This window comes from Strigops habroptila, chromosome Z (assembly GCF_004027225.2).
Source record: "Strigops habroptila isolate Jane chromosome Z, bStrHab1.2.pri, whole genome shotgun sequence".
In the NCBI taxonomy this organism is placed as follows: Eukaryota; Metazoa; Chordata; class Aves; order Psittaciformes; family Psittacidae; genus Strigops; species Strigops habroptila.
Window position 1 is genome coordinate 100,889,949 of NC_044302.2, and position 16,891 is coordinate 100,906,839.

The following is a 16,891-nucleotide window of genomic DNA, read 5'->3' on the forward strand; positions in this document are numbered from 1 at the left end:
AGCTAATAGATCTCCCAGTTCAGTTTCCTGCATGTTGCAGACTGAAGAAATTAATCAAGGGACCACTTAATTGAATACAAAACCTTATATTTGATTAAGGTCTATCTTCCAAATTCAGCTGAAGTTCTAAAGTGTCATTCCCAAATGATATATTTACATTAGTTTTGAGGTTTGCTTAATATAATCAAGGACTTTATGTTATTTTGGGGAAGAGTGATAATGGGACATAAAAAAAGGACTCAGGGTAGTAAAAGTTCGTCCATTTTAATAGTATTCATTTCACAGCAAGGAGCATGAACATGACTTGTCTTATTTGAAGTAACTAGTTAGGTATTTGAAACATTATAAAAGCATTTGTTACTTGCCTAAGAGATGCATGGGAACTGTAATTAACTTTTTTTACACGCCGATACTGTAATGTAACATGATCTTTACTGACTGGAAATTACATGTCGAAACCTCTATTTTACAAGAAAGTGGATGACTTTAGTCAAGGTCTTTTATTTTTAGACTGTAATTTATGGCCAAGATGGGTTTGAAAAAGAAAACCCCAAATGCAAAGGTGCCTGATTCATGGATGTTTGATGCTTTTTAGATTATTCCTGCATTTCTGTAGCATCTGTAGTGCATTAACCCCTCTCTGGCAAGCAGGAGCAGATGATGGACTTTTGGATGCTCATCTCACCTAACTTCAGCCCAAGTGCGTGTCAGTGGGACAGGTTGCTGGAGCTCAAGGGATAAAGGCAGCCACATCCATATGATGTGTTTTAGATAACCTTACACTTGTCTTCATGAAATAGGAGTTATATTCCTAAGGAGTTTTTTCTTTTTGCTAGCTGGAGGGCCCATGGTGTCACAGAAGATGCCACTGCCAGCTGTGACATTGGCAGGCAGCCTGTTTAAACAAAAAGAATCATTATTTCTCATGACATAATTACATTGCCACGGGATATCACAGAAACAGAGGAGTTAGAGGAGGTTTGACAGTTTGAAGGTGATGGACCCATTTGGGTGTCTGTGACCACCTGGATGCTAAAATTCCAGAAACCTGTGAGCAGGAGTAATATGCCAGGAGAATAACCAGATATTTCTGTCCTGTGCCAGGAGAATAACAAGATACTTCTGTCCTGGTTCACTTATTTCTTTCAGTGCCTGTTATCTGGCCGCTACAAGGTTATGAGATGGGACTGAGTGGGCTGCTGGCTCTTCTCACATATCAGCCTGCCAGAGGGAAACCTTAGCCCTTTCTTCTGCTTTATTCCTCTTGGTCTCAGTCCCAGGGTGTGTGCTTGATTATTATTCAGTCTTTACTTAGGAAAATCTGGAACTTTTTTTTTTTTATACAGCCCTTTCTTATATTTTAAGTTACAAGATCCTTCATTGCCCTCCAGGCAGTGTTGCATTTGGATGATACTCAAGATCGGATAGCTTGAAAACCCAAGTTATAGGAAGTAAAACGCGTAAAGGTTTAATTTGCTCAGTGTTTTCTTGAGGTGCATGGAGCAAACACACTGGCTGGTCAAGAATGGGGGAACTTCTCATTCTGATTTTTCATCATGGGCTGGGGGCAACCCAGAGTTTCTGCTGTTCAGTGCTGCTCCTGAACACAGGGTTGGACTCAAGCTAATTAGCCTTGGAAATGATATGTGAATACTATGAGATGGAGTGTGCTGCAGACACCTCCAGCCACTGCCATTCTGTGTGAGCTGCTGTTGGGAGCAGCAGGGTTTTACCCGGACTTGCATTTGTCTGGGGATGCACTGGCCCATCTCTGCAGACGATGATCTTGTTGGGTTCACCAGCTTGAAAGCTTTGATAGACCTGGGTGGTTATACAGCTGCTGATTTGCACAGAGAAGCATCCTGGGAGATGGACTTCAGCAACACCAATGAAATCCCATGGAAGATGAACACTGAAGCTGCTGATACATTTGAAGATGAATGCGTTAGAGTCCAGTCAAAACATTTCCTTGGATGTTTCTGCATCCAAGGCTGGGATGTGATGCAGCAAATGCAGGCCTGAGAAGAGGAACAACGGCCCTGGGTCTCTTTGTGCTTCTGTGGCAGGGGCTGGATTTTTTTCCACTTCTCTGGAAACTCATCATTAGATACAAAATGGGCTGTGCCAGCATTTCACTCCTCATCATCACACTTCACACCTACACCCCAAGCTACACAAGGCAAGAGAGTCATGCTGGTTCAGCCCCGTTAGTCTAAAATGCAGATTTGATTCCGCTCAGGAAGTCACTCAATGACAGTGCGAGTGCTGAGGGCACTGGATGCATGTATGGGGTTGGTTTTTTCCTTTCTTAGTAGATAATGGGAAAAGACTAACTGAAAGAACGCTGCAAACCATTCCACCTTTCCAGACTTGCATATATATGCATCTCCACTGGTACCGCTGTCACAGAGAAGTATCAAAACAGAGATCTGACTGGAGTTTTCTTCTATCACATCATCTCCTTTTTCCTCTCTTGCGGCTTTACTGCTTTTTTGGGATTGAAAGGTGGGCTTGTTGCTTCCTTGCTGTTAACAAAAAAGATGCATACAGTGAGATACAGTTGCTGACAATCCCATTGTCCTGCAGGTAGGAAGTCACTGAGCATATTTGGTTTTCTCTCTTACTGCTGTGGTTTCCTGCCTCTTAAAAAGTTAACGAGAATATCAGTGCTGTTCAGTCCAGATGTTACAGGCTATCTGACCCCCCTGCAGTACCGCTGCTTTCAGAGTCGTTCTGTTGGTTACAAATATATTGGAGCCATTTTCAATGAAGCTGGACTCCTGCTTCTACAGCTTGAAAGTAGAAAGCAGAGATAAGAGGAAAGAGGATAAAATAGCCCAGTTGGTCAAGCACAGCTCAGCTTGGACAGTTAGAAGGAGCAAAGGCTCTGCCTGCCGGTGTTCTCATCAGGGAGCAGCAGCCATCCACAGCTCTGTTTCTGAGTTATCAAGTGCAACAGAAAACCTTTGTGCTGGAATACAGGCACAAAACTCCCGTTGTCTCTGCTCAGGTATGATCCGACCGTTCATCCCCAGTGAATGTTCACCCATGCTTTGCCTAGTCCCTCCTTGGAGGGCTGGAGCAACAGTGGAGCCTGGCTCTTGGAGGACAGGACCATTCTCTGGTTTGAGAAATTTAATTTTCATAGAATCATAGAATCATAGAATAGTTAGGGTTGGAAAGGACCGTAAGATCATCTAGTTCCAACCCCTCTGCCATGGGCAGGGACGCCTCGTGCTAAACCTTGTCACCCAAGGCTCTGTCCAACCTGGTCTTGAGCACCGCCAGGAATGGAGCATCCACATCTTCCTTGGGCAACCCATTCCAGTGCTTCACCACCCTCACTGTAAAGAACTTCTTCCTTTTATCTAATCTAAACTTCCCCTGTTTAAGTTTGAAGCCATTACCCCTTGTCCTACCACTACAGTCCCTAAGGAAGAGTCCCTCCCCAGCATCCTTACAGGCCCCCTTCAGATACTGGAAGGCTGCTCTGAGGTCTCCACGCAGCCTTCTCTTCTCCAGGCTGAACAGCCCCAACTTTCTCAGCCTGTCTTCATACAGGAAGTGCTCCAGCCCTCTTATCATCCTCGTGGCCCTCCTCTGGACTCGCTCCAACAGCTCCATGTCTGTTTCATGTTGAGGACACCAGAACTGTACACAGTACTCCAAGTGAGGTCTCACGAGAGGAGAGTAGAGGGGCAGGATCACCTCCTTTGACCTGCTGGTCACGCTTCTTTTGATGCAGCCCAGGATACGGTTGGCTTTCTGGGCTGCAAGCGCACACTGCTGGCTCATGTTAAGCTTCTTATCAACCAACACCCCCAAGTCCTTCTCCACAGGACTGCTCTGAATTTTGAGGAAACGTTCCCCAAAGGAGCAATAATCTAATTCCCTGAATTGCTGCTATGCCTATTGCAGCCCAGAGAACCACAGCAGCGCTACACAAAGTTTGTCAATTAGCTGATTCAGCCTTAAATGATTTTTTTTCTCCAACATGAAATCTACCTTTTTTTTTTTTTTTGTTGCTGTTAGCTTTGCGGAGGACTTCCAGTAAATGAGAGGAGGGAGACATGCCACCCATAATAAATCAGTTACAAAAGCAATTTTACCTTCTTCTGTTTGCAGATTGCCCATGAAATGACTGTGATTTCATCCGGTTTAAGACCTGCTTTACTGTTTAAGGATTGTGTTTTTCCCAGATAATCCCATGTTACTGATTCTAGGTCTGTGTGGTTCTCTCCAGTTGTTTTTCTCCTGAGCAGCATGGACTAGGATGAGCTTTGCTTGCCCTGGGGTAAAGAAGCCAGTGCAAGGATGCAGATAACCCTTTAGCTCTGGGTGATTACGCTGCCAGGAAAAATTACATGGCTCTTTCCGTGATGGGGGAGTGATGTCCTGTACATCTTTCTGCTCAAGGAGCTGCCATGTCCCAGTGTTCGGGCTGTACCTTTGCTGTAGAGACCATCACAAGCCAGTTACCCCAGGACTCATAACTGGGAGCACCTGATGGAGGAGGTTCAGTCACGTTACTTGCGATGGTTCAGAGGTAGCAAACTGCTGGCCAAGTTGGGCTAGAAGAAGTAGAAACCCAGCTGATGCAGGCAATAGTGAGCTGTAGTGGGTGCTTCTTGAAACACATTTTGTGCTGGACACCAGGCAGGCTCATGGTCACTGCTCGAGAGAAGGGGTACTTACAGCCCCCAAGCACAGGTTTCCCAGCAGCTGATGGTCAAGTTTGCATGAATGGTGTCTGACCATCTTTTGGCATTGCCTCAAAACAAAAGGGACATGATGCTATTAGAGCAAGTCCAGAGGAGGCCGTGAAGATGGGATAGGAAAAGGGGCAATGGTTTCAAACTGACAGAGGTGAGACAAAGTTTACAAAGGCAGTTAGGGACAGGACAAGAGGGAATGGCTTTAACCTGCCAGAGGGAGGATAGAGATGAGCTCTTAGGCAGAAGTTCTTCTCTGTGAGGGTGCTGAGGCGCTGGCATAGACTTTTCCCAGAGAAGCTGTGGCTGCCCCATCCCTGGCAGTGTTGAAGGCCAGGTTGGACACAGGGGCTTGGAGCAACCTGCTCTAGTGGAAGGTGTCCCTGCCTGTGGCAGGGGTTGGAACTGGATGAGCTTTAAGGTACCTTCCAACCTGAACCATTCTATAATTCTATGATATCAGGAAAAAGCTGCTCCTGAACTGCCTGGGTGCTTGTTTTTCCAGTGGGGATCATAGTGCAACTCCACTAATGGGTTTTCATTTTAGACCTCTGAAATGGTGAGTGGTGACCCCACCTAATTAAAAATTCCATGTGGTCCCTTTGCCTGTGAAACAGTGGAGGATGATGGTGGTTTTGCAGGTACAATTATAGCAGGAGCACCAACAAGGGCTCAATTTACAGCACAATCCAAACCCAGTTTTCATTAGCTCGATGTTTAGAGTTCAATATGCATCTCACCTCCTGTATCAGAGATGTGTTCCTTTATCAAATAGCCATTTCCTTCACCAGTTTTCCTTTCTTGTTCCTCTGTACATTATGAAGTGTTAAAATACATGTCGTCTTTGTAGCACTGGCATTGTTCCCAGTGGGCCCTATTACTCCAATTAGGCTTTTTAAAGTAAAAGTAAAAATCCAAACCCTATAGACAAACAAGCCTCAAAATGAAGTTTGATATGCAATCATACCTTTCAGGCTACCAGTTGCTTAAATAAATAAGGCTTTAAATCCAAATGTGGTTTAAAGTGGTTTTTTGGGTTTGTTTTTTTGTAGGGAACGGGCAGTCAACACATCTCAGCCTGGAACGCTTCAGCTTACCGTGGGCAACCTGAAACCAGAGGAGACCTACACCTTCCGAGTACTGGCATACAACGAGTGGGGACCGGGAGAGAGCTCGCAGCCCATCAAGGTCGCCACGCAGCCAGAGTGTGAGTGTGCACAGCAGTGGGGTCTCGGCGCGGGTGGCAGCAAGAGCTGGAGGGATGAACTGCAGCCCTGCAGCGCTTATAGTGCACTAGTTTAAGGTTTTCAAAGAGTTGCTCTTAGGAAACATGGCCCAGTCCTTATGCACAGTAAATAAAACCTTTCTTCAGTTTGTAATAGTTCTTGCACATCAAGACAACTATTACAGCTATTACAATAACTTAACAGCAGCGTATTGCTTGTTTGTGTCATGACTTTGATGATCAGACATCCCATCTTCTATTATGTGACAATGTAAGTGATACCAAAAGCAGTGCTATGGTACATAACACTGGTTTTCTACAAGGAAATATGATAAACTGGATGGAAGATACAAAAAGCATACATACGGCATTGGTTTTTATACAAGAAAGCATGATAGATAAACTCACTGAAAGATAGAGAAAATTTCCACTGGAGAAAACATTTTGGCTTATTGGTGTTTAAAAGCAAATATCTTTCTTAGTTGATGTTTAGCAGTAAGTGTGTTTTATAATTCTTTGAGGCAGGTGGAATCGTTCAGTAAACAGTTTTCTCTTTCTCTATGTCTAATTTTGTTGTAAGTATTTACATATGTCTAGTCTCCAGAAAGAAATTCCTTCTGGTTGTGTTTGTCCTATTGCAGTTTTTCTCCCTTGGACGGTCCAAGAAGGGCTGTTGTAGAGAGAGCAGTGAAACATTTTTTGAGCCCTTCCATGGCAAAATTAATTATTCAGAAGAATTTACTGTGAAAATGGGATTGGTATCTAGATCTTAGCACAGAGATGGGTGCTGTGTGTGATACTGATGGTCACTAGACTGCTTTGTTGAACTGTGGGGGAAACGGTGTGATGCTGAGCTGCTTTTGTGCTCCATCAAGTAAATCCCTGCCAGAATGCACTCACTCTCTCTAATAAGGTGGGAAATCTAATACTGCACAGAAGAACAGAAGCTGTTTTACATCATCACACCTTGCTATGTTCAGAAATTTAGCTGAAAAGCAATATTTGTTTGAAACCCCCTCATTGTGTGAAGATAACAGCTGTGCTGGAAAGCCTGAAATGTGTTTTCTTGATTCATTGCTGCAAGTGAATTGCTGGGAGCCAGGTAGAGTATGTGGGAATGGCTCTCCGTCAGCGTGGAGAGGTAGAAGTGCTTGGAAGCAAACCCTGTGCTAAGACAAGCCTCGTGGGGCAGTTTTAGGTGGCTTTTGAACTGTTCTGTTCCCTTTACAGCTAATCTGAGCCCCAGGAAAGATGTCTATTACAGCCAGTGAGAACATCTGCGATACCACCTGGCCAGGCAAGGGGTGTTGTGAACAAGGGGAAAAGGGACCTTTCAACTTACATTATTCTGTGCTTTTTGTGTCTTTAGCTTGGTTTATCACAAAACATGAATTTTCCTCCTTGTCATCGCTTCCCAAACCCCCAAGAGTGGTGATGTTAGTGAAAAATCACCCGAGACATGGCGCTTTCTATTTCTCTGGATGGCCTTGCATTTTAGATACATCTTCAATTCCTGCATTTATTTGCAGTTACTGCCATGTGCAGACAGAAGCAAGGCTGTACCCTAACCCTTTTTGGGGAAATAATTCTAGAAAGAGAAGCTGTGGCTGCCCCATCCCTGGCAGGGTTCAAGGCCAGGTTGGACAGGGCTTGGAGCAACCTGCTCTAGTGGAAGGTGTCCCTGCCCCTGGCCTGTGGAACCAGATGAGTTTTAAGGTCAACCCAAACTATTCTGTGACTCTGTGATTCTCCAAAAGTCAGTTTATGAATCTGAGCCTATTGAAAATAAGGTGTTAAGTAACCATTAGCATCATTTATCTAATAGCAATTTATCACTGCTTAGACACAGATTTACAAATCATAGAATCATAGAATAGTTAGGGTTGGAAAGGACCTTAAGGTGATCTAGTTCCAACTCCCCTGCCATGGGCAGGGACACCTCGCACTAAACCATGTGACCCAAGGCTCTGTCCAACCTGGCCTTGAACACTGCCAGGGATGGAGCATATGCACACAAATGTGCATATACACAGTTCTGTATGTGTTTGTAGTTTATATATATATTGTGTATATATATTCACAGAAGTAAAATAACATTTCAATCAGGAAAATGCCTTCCCCCTGGCAAAGCTCCAGTGAAAAGCAGGCACCACTACCCCCTGCTGATACCATGTGAAGCTGCTGTGCCACAGTTACCAGCTCTATGTGTGGCATAGACATTTGGAATATCTTTCCTATTTAATAACGTTAAGATTTCTCTGAAGTGTCAAGTTTGAGCATGAAGAAAATATTGCTTTCCATTTTTCTTTGTGCTTTTTTACTGTTGACCAAATTAGCTTATCATTTTGAAACAACTCTCGCTGGTCCTGGGAGGCAGTCAGCCTCTATGTGGCTGTCTTTTAGAACATGCTGTAACTATTGTACAATAAATTACATGGCTGCACATAAATTGAATTTCTACATTATTTGAAAATATCAGAAGTATTATGCAATCTGGCATTGTTAAAGAAGAAAAAGCTGATGAAAAAGGACATCTGAAATTCATGTCTGTCAGTGCCTGTTTCTAAAAGTGCATACATTTGCTCAGTAATCAGTTTAAAAGATCAACAGAACAAGTTCCAGCTTTTTGAAATAATCATCTGGAATGTACAGGCTGGATTTATATGAAGGTTTTTGTCCCCAGATTAACAACCCCTCCTTCCCCTTTTTTTTCTTTTTAGTAAACTACAACCCCTTTCTCTCTGCTTTTATGGTATATAATTTCACTACAGTATTATCAGTCCAGATTTAAATCCCTGCCTGCTTAAGCCATGTCTAATCTTTTCATACCACATGTGGAGACTTTGTGAGTTATTATTTTGGCTCCTCAAGATGCTGTTAAAGCAGCTTGGTAGTAGAGAATAAAGAAAAGTATCTACACTCACAAGAAAGATTGAAATTGTCTGCCTGAGCTTTGAAAGCAGTTTCCTGCTGTGGGACCAGCTCACTTCTGTTCACAGCCCTCATGAATTAAAACCAGTTTCCTAATAAATCTATGTCTACCTGATGTGTGTATCAGTTGGTGAAACATAAGGTGAATAGGAAGGCATGTTTGTGTGCCCCAAAGAAACTTAACAGCCTTGCTCCAGCCTCATAAAGTCTCCTCTTATCATTGCCCTTCCAGTGAAATTGGTGCAGTGTGCACTGACATCGCAACTTCTACCAAAGCATCTTTAAAGGCTTTATAAGGAACAATTAATTACTGTATCTTTCTGAGGTAGGGAATTGGTATTATACCTACTTAAGAGAAGCCCAGCTGTGTCCCCATATGCCTACCCCCTCCTACACTACACTGAGGAGCAAACCTCTGACCCCTGAGGTGGGGAGCAGCAGGGAGAAACTGTGCTTCCCACCCCAATATCCTGAAAATGGGAATTCTGAAACAGAAATAGAGGGATTTGGGGTGAATTTGTGCAGCAAGTGGGGCATTTTGCAGTGGCTAGAAGGCGATGTTACTTGCACAGGAGGCTTGGGTGACTTTGGCCACTGAGATCCATGCCTGCCTAGATACTTCTGTAATTACTTTCAATTCCCATTAGAGGATGGTGGATCTAACCTCAGAAATCAGTCACTTTGTTCTTTTCTTTTTTTTTTTTTTTTTTCTTATCACTGACTGGCTGCACCTGAGTTTTCTTGCTAAAACAACTAGCAGCAAAAAGTACCATCAACACTGCATTAGAGCAATTGCACCAGAAGCTATTAAAGTTTTTCATTTCATGGTGTTGTTTTTTTTTTTTCATTAGAGGCTTTTCAGTGGAGACAATATTCTTTGAAGTTGTTGCACAGGAAATGTTGAAAAGGTATAGACAAAGTTTCAACTGCAATCTCTTTTAACATACTTCTCATACAAATGTCAAACCTGCATAGAAAATTAAAAGGCAATTAAAATTAATGCAATGAAATTTCACGTGAAAAAGCAAGAGAAGACAGGGATGTCTTTAAAGCCCACATAGATGACAATTTTATCAAGCAATAATCTGTTCTGAATATGCTGATCTGTGCAAATTAAGTTTACAGAATAAACATGTGCTAGAGTAATTGAATTTTTTAAAGATTTTTATCAGACTCATCCCTTTTAGACACCAATTCGGAGATGGTGCCATATTGCTCACTTCTCAGGGCTGGTAAGAGTCCCCAGGCAGGGCTGGACCGTGCCACTGTTGGATGCTGACTATTTCAAAGAGCACTACTGCAATCTTTGCGCCCTACTCAGCTATTTTGGGTACCAGTTTCAGTCACAATGATGATAATGTTGATGCTATAAATGGTGCTAAATGGTCTCACCTTGCACTAGAGCAGGTTGTTCCAAGCCCTGTCCAAGCTGGCCTTGAACACTGCCAGGGATGGAGCAGCCACAGCTTCTCTGGGCACCCTGTGCCAGCACCTCAGCACCCTCACAGGGAAGAGCTTCTGCCTCAGAGCTCATCTCAGTCTCCCCTCTGGCAGGTTAAAGCCATTCCTCCTTGACCTGCCCCTACAGGCCCTTGTCCAAAGCCCCTCTCCAGGTTTCCTGTAGCCCCTTTAGGCACTGGGAGCTGATTTAAGATCTCCCCTTAAGAAGTCTTCTCCAGGCTGAACAAGCCCAGCTCCCTCAGCCTGATGATCTTTCCAGGGTCATTGCAACCTGGTCTGTTAATTAGGTCCATGATTTTATTTCTCTCCTTCCTCATGCCCAGGTAAAGACCTATACATGCTGCTTAAAAAATATCCTTCATGGCAGGGATTTCCCTGTTCATCAAGCACTGGTGTAACAAAAATCAATAATTTTTAACACTTCTACAGCTAGTCCATCAGGAGCCTTCCTTGCTGCAGCCCATCCTGCATCAGCTGTCAAAGTGACAAATAGAGGACATGGCGCTCCTGCCATCCATCCATGAATCCATCCATCCATGAATCCATCCATCCACCCACCCATCCGTTTACAACATTACATATATTATTTTAAATTTTAAAAAAAGTCTGCCTGAATCTGCATTCTCACCCTGCCAAAATTTTTGTATACAGAAAGATCCCCAGAATAATGAACTGGCTGCTTTGCTTTTGCTCAGTGTACATTTTGAGGGGTGGAGGGGTATATATATATTTCATATATTTCATATATTTACGAATATATAAAAAAGTTGGGGCTGGCAAAAACCTAAGCATCGCTGGTGTAGTGCCTTGAGCGTGAATTTTTCTTGTCATTTGATGAAAGGGTGAAGCTGTACTGAAAAATGTGTTCTATGGAGTCATTAATATCCTCCTCATTTGTGTGTATTCTTCCGTAATGGCTCAGTAAAATACACCCTGGGGTAACTTTATGCCATTCCTGCATGGTTCTTTAATTTTATGAGTAATTTATGTGGAGCATTGCGGGGGGGGGGGGGAGGGAGGGGAGGGCGTGGAGAGGAGGTTTTCAATTGCTTTAAATTTTAATGAAACATATCTTTCTTTCTAAAAGTTGGGTAGACCTGAAGGAAAAGATGGTGGTGTCTCTTGTTCTGGCTGTCTTAGAATCCTGCTTTTGGCTTCACACCCGCTTTTTTTCCCTCTGCTGTTTTGTTGGGTTTTTGTGGGGTTTTTTGTCTTCTTATGTCTCTTCTTGAGAGAGTAGAGTTGCTTTAGTCTCAACTCTTGTAAGTTGCTTCATAGAATCACAGGCTGGTTTGGGTTCAAAAGGACCTTAAAGCTCATCCAGTTCCAACCCCCTGCCGTGGGCAGGGACACCTTCCACTAGAGCAGGTTGCTCCAAGCCCCTGTGTCCAACCTGGCCTTCAACACTGCCAGGGATGGGGCAGCCACAGCTTCTCTGGGAAAAGTCTATGCCAGCGCCTCAGCACCCTCACAGGGAAGAACTTCACTTTGCAGAAGGTTGCTGCAGGAGCTGGATGAGGTCTAGCTCTAACCTCTTGGCGATGTCCCCAGCACAGTCTGGGTAATGCACCTGTCCTGGCCCTGGTATCATTAGTGTTGCTTTCTGCAGTGGAATATATGAATTCAGATCCCCTGCACATATCTGTGGTATGAATTTTATCTTCTGCTTCTTTTGTGGTTTTTTTCAACAGGTTTAATTTCAAAAAGTAGAAATTAATGTCATTTTGCGGGGAATCTGAGCCATTTTCCCACGGAAAGCCAACTGCCTGCTCCCGCTGCCACCTCCCTCACTGCCCAGGCACCTCTGCCGCATCGGGTCTGGGACTGTACGTGCTGTGGGGCAGCCAGGCCAGCTTTTGCTTTTGAGATACGTTCAGAGTGGAGTCAGGGCTTGTTAATAGAGGCTGATGGCATTGGTAACTGAGATTAAAGATCACCTCGTGCTGTTTTATTCTTCAGACTCTTTAGTGCCATGGTCTTTTTTTCCTTCTTTCTTTTTCAATTCCCATTGAATTTCTAGTTTTTCTTGTAGAACAAAATGCAGTACCTTAAGCTGGGTTCAGTTACTCCATCTGCACTTATCTGCTGAATATATGGTTCCTTGTGCGTCATGGGGAGGCTGATTAAGACTTTTGTAAAGGCCATTTATAACAAGGAGGGTTTAAATAAGAGAAAAATGAATATTTATGCTATCCTGCTTCCTAGAGACTTTAGAAAAATGTAGCAAAGGAGAGGAAAAAATATTCTGCACATCTTTCTTGGAGCTTAAATTGATTCTCACCTTCCGTTTAAGCAGTAAAAATATGAGCAGGTGAGAATGTGGTCAGTTCTTCAGTAGTTCTGTAAAACTTACTATGATCAGATTCTTACAAACATTTATTCTGTTAAAAATTTCCAATTTTCCAAATGGTCTCCATCACTGAGGGTATTTCCACCCTGCATCTCGCAGCAGTCATGCCACCCTGTTACCTTTCCACCCCAACTCTGTCCCTCCTGCAGCCATGTAATGTAAGGGAACCTGGTGAAATAGTCATTTAATTCCAACTGACCCACAGTGCTGACTGCTCTCAGAAGCTCTCTGAAGTTGAAGTTCCAGCTGGCTCGTGCGATGGCACTGAGCAAAGTGTTCTGTTCCTGTATCATTATCCCTTTGATTCTAAAATGGCCACAATGGTGGAATCTTAATACTTTGGAATCTTAATCCTTTGAAGATATCATGCAAGCCCTTCTTTTCTCTGAGGGCAGATTCAGCTTATTAATAGAGGGAGTATTTGTTACCATCTTGGTACATGAAGAGTTAAAGCGAAAACCAAATCAAACCCAGAAAATAAAACTGTTCCTTTTCAAATTGTCTTGGGTTCAATTTAAAGTACCACAAATGGCTTGCTGTTCATCATTCATCTTAATTAACTGAAATAATGCAGTGAAAATCTTTTCTTTTGGAGGTTTTGTTTGGTCAATTTTTTTTCTGACCAGCCTCCTCTGCCTCCTTTGAAAAGTGTAAGTCTCATTACAAAGTTGCATTGTTATATGAAATATTATAATTAAACGTGAATTCAAATGCCTTTGCATTCCCTTTGTGAGACTTTCTTAAGTCCTGGTGTCCCCTGTTGTACAGAGGAAGAAACACACTAGACAAAGAATATGTGTTATATCAGATGTATATGGATATATACTGAATTTTATATCAGATGTACACTGAATCCTTACTATTGCAGTCATGAGTAGGTATCTCCATAGCTTCATGCTTAGGGCAGAATTACTGGCACATTCAACATGAGGCTAATCAGTGACAGGCTCAAGGACTGTTTTCCTTCTGATTGCTGACACGGTCACCATACCAGGAAGACTTCCTCTTCTGAGACACTGTCGTGATGGTTGAGGGTCACTCAAAGAACCACAATTAAAGGTATTAGCAAGAGTAGTTTTAATAGGAGTAGTTTTAATAGGAATTTATGAAGCATGCAAAGGAGTTAGAATTGATTTAGAATGATTTACACAGAGACCGAAGATGCAGAAGAGTAAGGGAGACCCTCTCGTTGAGACACAAGGTTAAGAGTGGGCCCCCTTGCTTTCTAAACTCCTGATGGACCTTTAGTGCATCTAGGTCCAAATCTTAGACCCAGACTTGTTCAACTGTTTACATCTCAAGGGTTACATGTGTAATCGTTTAGGACCACCTAAAGGATCACTGTTCACAATAGCAGCAAAAGGTGACCTTACTAGGATGTTATAAAAGTACCGGTTCAGCAGAGATGGGATTTTTACACACCTTTTGACCTAGCAGCAGTCTGCAGTGTTAAGGTGGATAGCAAGAACCTCCTCTCCCTTCAGTCTGCTGAGCCTTGACAGTCTGACAGTTGGTGAGGGGTCTTACAGGTATTTCCAAGGGATTTTAAATAGTGTTAAATTACATATTTTTTTCCAATTGTTTTTAGCAGATCTCCTCTGCCCGTTTTCACAACCTTAAAATTCACTTATGAAAGAATGGTGAGGGGGTTTTTTTATTAAAAACAATTCTCTTTGTGCTTCTTTAAAACTATTTTGTGGGTTTTTATCAGATTCTTTAAATATAGGTTGAGGACAGCAAGAATAGGGCAAGGACCAGAGTTTTGGGCTCGTAGGAAATTATGGTGCTGGAGGATCTTGTATTTTGTAGTGCAGGAAAAACATTTCGTAATTCCTTTCATCTTTTGTTTATTAGTGAAACAATACATTTTATTCTGTCATGCAGAAAAAATTCTGAAAAGCTTATACCAAAATTGGTGCAAGTAATAAAAAAAATTATTCAGAAAATAAATATATTTTTGTTTGAAAATGGAATTAACAGGTGTTTCAGTAGTGGAATTACTTTGCTTCATTTTTCTTGCTAAGAAAAACTTGTTGCCCTTTTTTCCAAATATTTTGATGTCTGTGAAGACCATGTTTACCAGAAATAACTTACTTCAGCGAAAATACTCCAAATGCTCTAAGTGAGAGCAAGGGTTTTCCATTTCTGAGGTTTTCCTGCACTGCACACTTCTGCCTTTTAGTGGCTCATGGAGGAGGTTGATACGAAGAAGTCAGTGCTTGCCACCTAATCATTGCTTTTTATGTATAATAAGCTTCACTGGCTGGAAGTATGTGTAATTCTGCTCCAGGTTTGCTGAGATGCAAGGGCAATATTACGCCGAGCAAAATGCTTTGCTTTGACTGACTTGCCTAGAAGGAACAGAAAATTAAAGCCACTTTTATCTGGGGGGGAAAAAAAAAAAAAAGAAGGGAAAAAAAAAAGGAGGCAGAACAGATTAGCATATGTTAATCAACTATGCAAATCAAGGAATTTCATCATTTGCATGAAATCTCCATATTGATAGGTCCTTGATGTAAACAGTGATGCAGAGGCAGAGGCGCAGTGGCCATGCCTGGATCCCTTCATCCAGGAGCAGTGTAGGACAGACAGACTGCCTCCAGCACCCCTCACTGTGGCAGGGTTTACCCTGCATGCAGAGGAGATGGCAGTTTGAGGATGTGTGTAAGCATCAACTTCCTGGAGCAAGTCCAGAGGAGGCCACGGAGATGCTGCGAGGGCTGGAGCAGCTCTGCTCTGGAGCCAGGCTGAGAGAGCTGGGCTGGGGCAGCCTGGAGAAGAGAAGGCTCCTGAAGGGGACACCTTAGAGCAGCTCCAGTGCCTAAAGAGGCTCCAGGAAACCTGGAGAGGGGCTTTGGACAAGGGCCTGTAGGGACAGGACAAGGGGAATGGCTTTAACCTGCCAGAGGGGAGATTGAGATGAGCTCTTAGGCAGAAGCTCTTCCCTGTGAGGGTGCTGAGGCGCTGGCAAAGACTTTTCCCAGAGAAGCTGTGGCTGCCCCATCCCTGGCAGTGTTGAAGGCCAGGTTGGACACAGGGGCTTGGAGCAACCTGCTCTAGTGGAAAGTATCCCTGCCCATGGCAGGGGGTTGGAACTGGGTGAGCTTTAAGGTCCCTTCCAACCCAAACCAGTCTGGGATTCTATGATTCTATGAAAAACACTTGACAGTGATGAAGATGTCACCCTACCAGTATGAAATATGTCACAGTTGGAAGCTGTTTCACACTAGCATCCATTTTCTCCATCCTTATGTCCCTCAAGAAAGCATTTTGATGCCACAGTCCTTGAGCAGCAAGGCTGTCTTTTCCACTTGCTGCTGGTGAGACTCAGGACAGTGTTTCACCAGCTAGCTTTGGCAGGTAGCTTTGGCACTGTCTGATCTTCCTCTGGACAGCAGCACCAGTGTGCCATTTTGCTGAGATTCATCCAGAAATCTCTGCTGAGCTGCAGACTACTGGGATGCGTTTGTCTCCCTTCAGCTTTCCTATAACAATGGCAATTGTGGCACTGGTAATGAGCTGGAAATGAAATAACTTCACCAAGCCTGATTTGGGCACAGGGAAGAGACCAGCTCAGTGCCTCCAGCCGATCCAGTGCCACTAAATTTTATTGAATGGTGGTACAAAGCTCTTCTGAAACCTTTTGCTCAGAAACAAGGCTAACTCTATAAAGAGACAGGTTTTATTTGTAGGACAGCTGTGTCTAGAGACCTAAATTAAGCTTGAGGCCTTTCGTGCTGTGATTTCTACAAATTTAAGAGAGGGATGAGAACTAAGACAGAGGCAGACTGTTCAACCTCTGTGGCTGAGTAAGCGAAGTACTCCAGCCTACTATTCCTGGGGAGTGCCAAATGATTTAAACAATTCACGTAGGTCCATTGGCCGCTTTCCTATTGGTTGCCTCTGTGATAGATCCAAGCCCATGGAGGTGTTTGATTAACCATCTGCTGAGCTCCCGTCAGGAACCTGCATGTTGCAGTCACCAGTCCTGTCTCACTACAAGTTGGCAGGGCCCAAGGTGCTCAGCTGCAACTGCTCTGGTCCTCTGCAGTAACACAGCACCAGGACAAGGAGAAGGTCAAAGAGAAGATGTTCTATAAAATGGACTGCTGCTGAGAGTTTCTAAAATAGCTGTGGGTATAGGAATTGAAATTCTGTCTCAGTTCTGTCTGAAATGCATTCATCTTTGATTCATCTGGACCTTTCTTCCTA

General features: G+C 43.4%; 1 protein-coding gene across 1 annotated transcript in view; it reads left to right on the top strand.

The window, feature by feature from the left end:
- Nucleotides 1-16,891, top strand: part of DCC (DCC netrin 1 receptor) — a 594,156-nt gene that overhangs the window by 410,351 nt on the left and 166,914 nt on the right. The window contains exon 9 of the mRNA XM_030470251.2: nucleotides 5,765-5,919. Within this exon, the coding sequence (XP_030326111.1) occupies nucleotides 5,765-5,919 (155 nt within the window). The remainder of the gene's footprint in view (nucleotides 1-5,764; nucleotides 5,920-16,891) is intronic.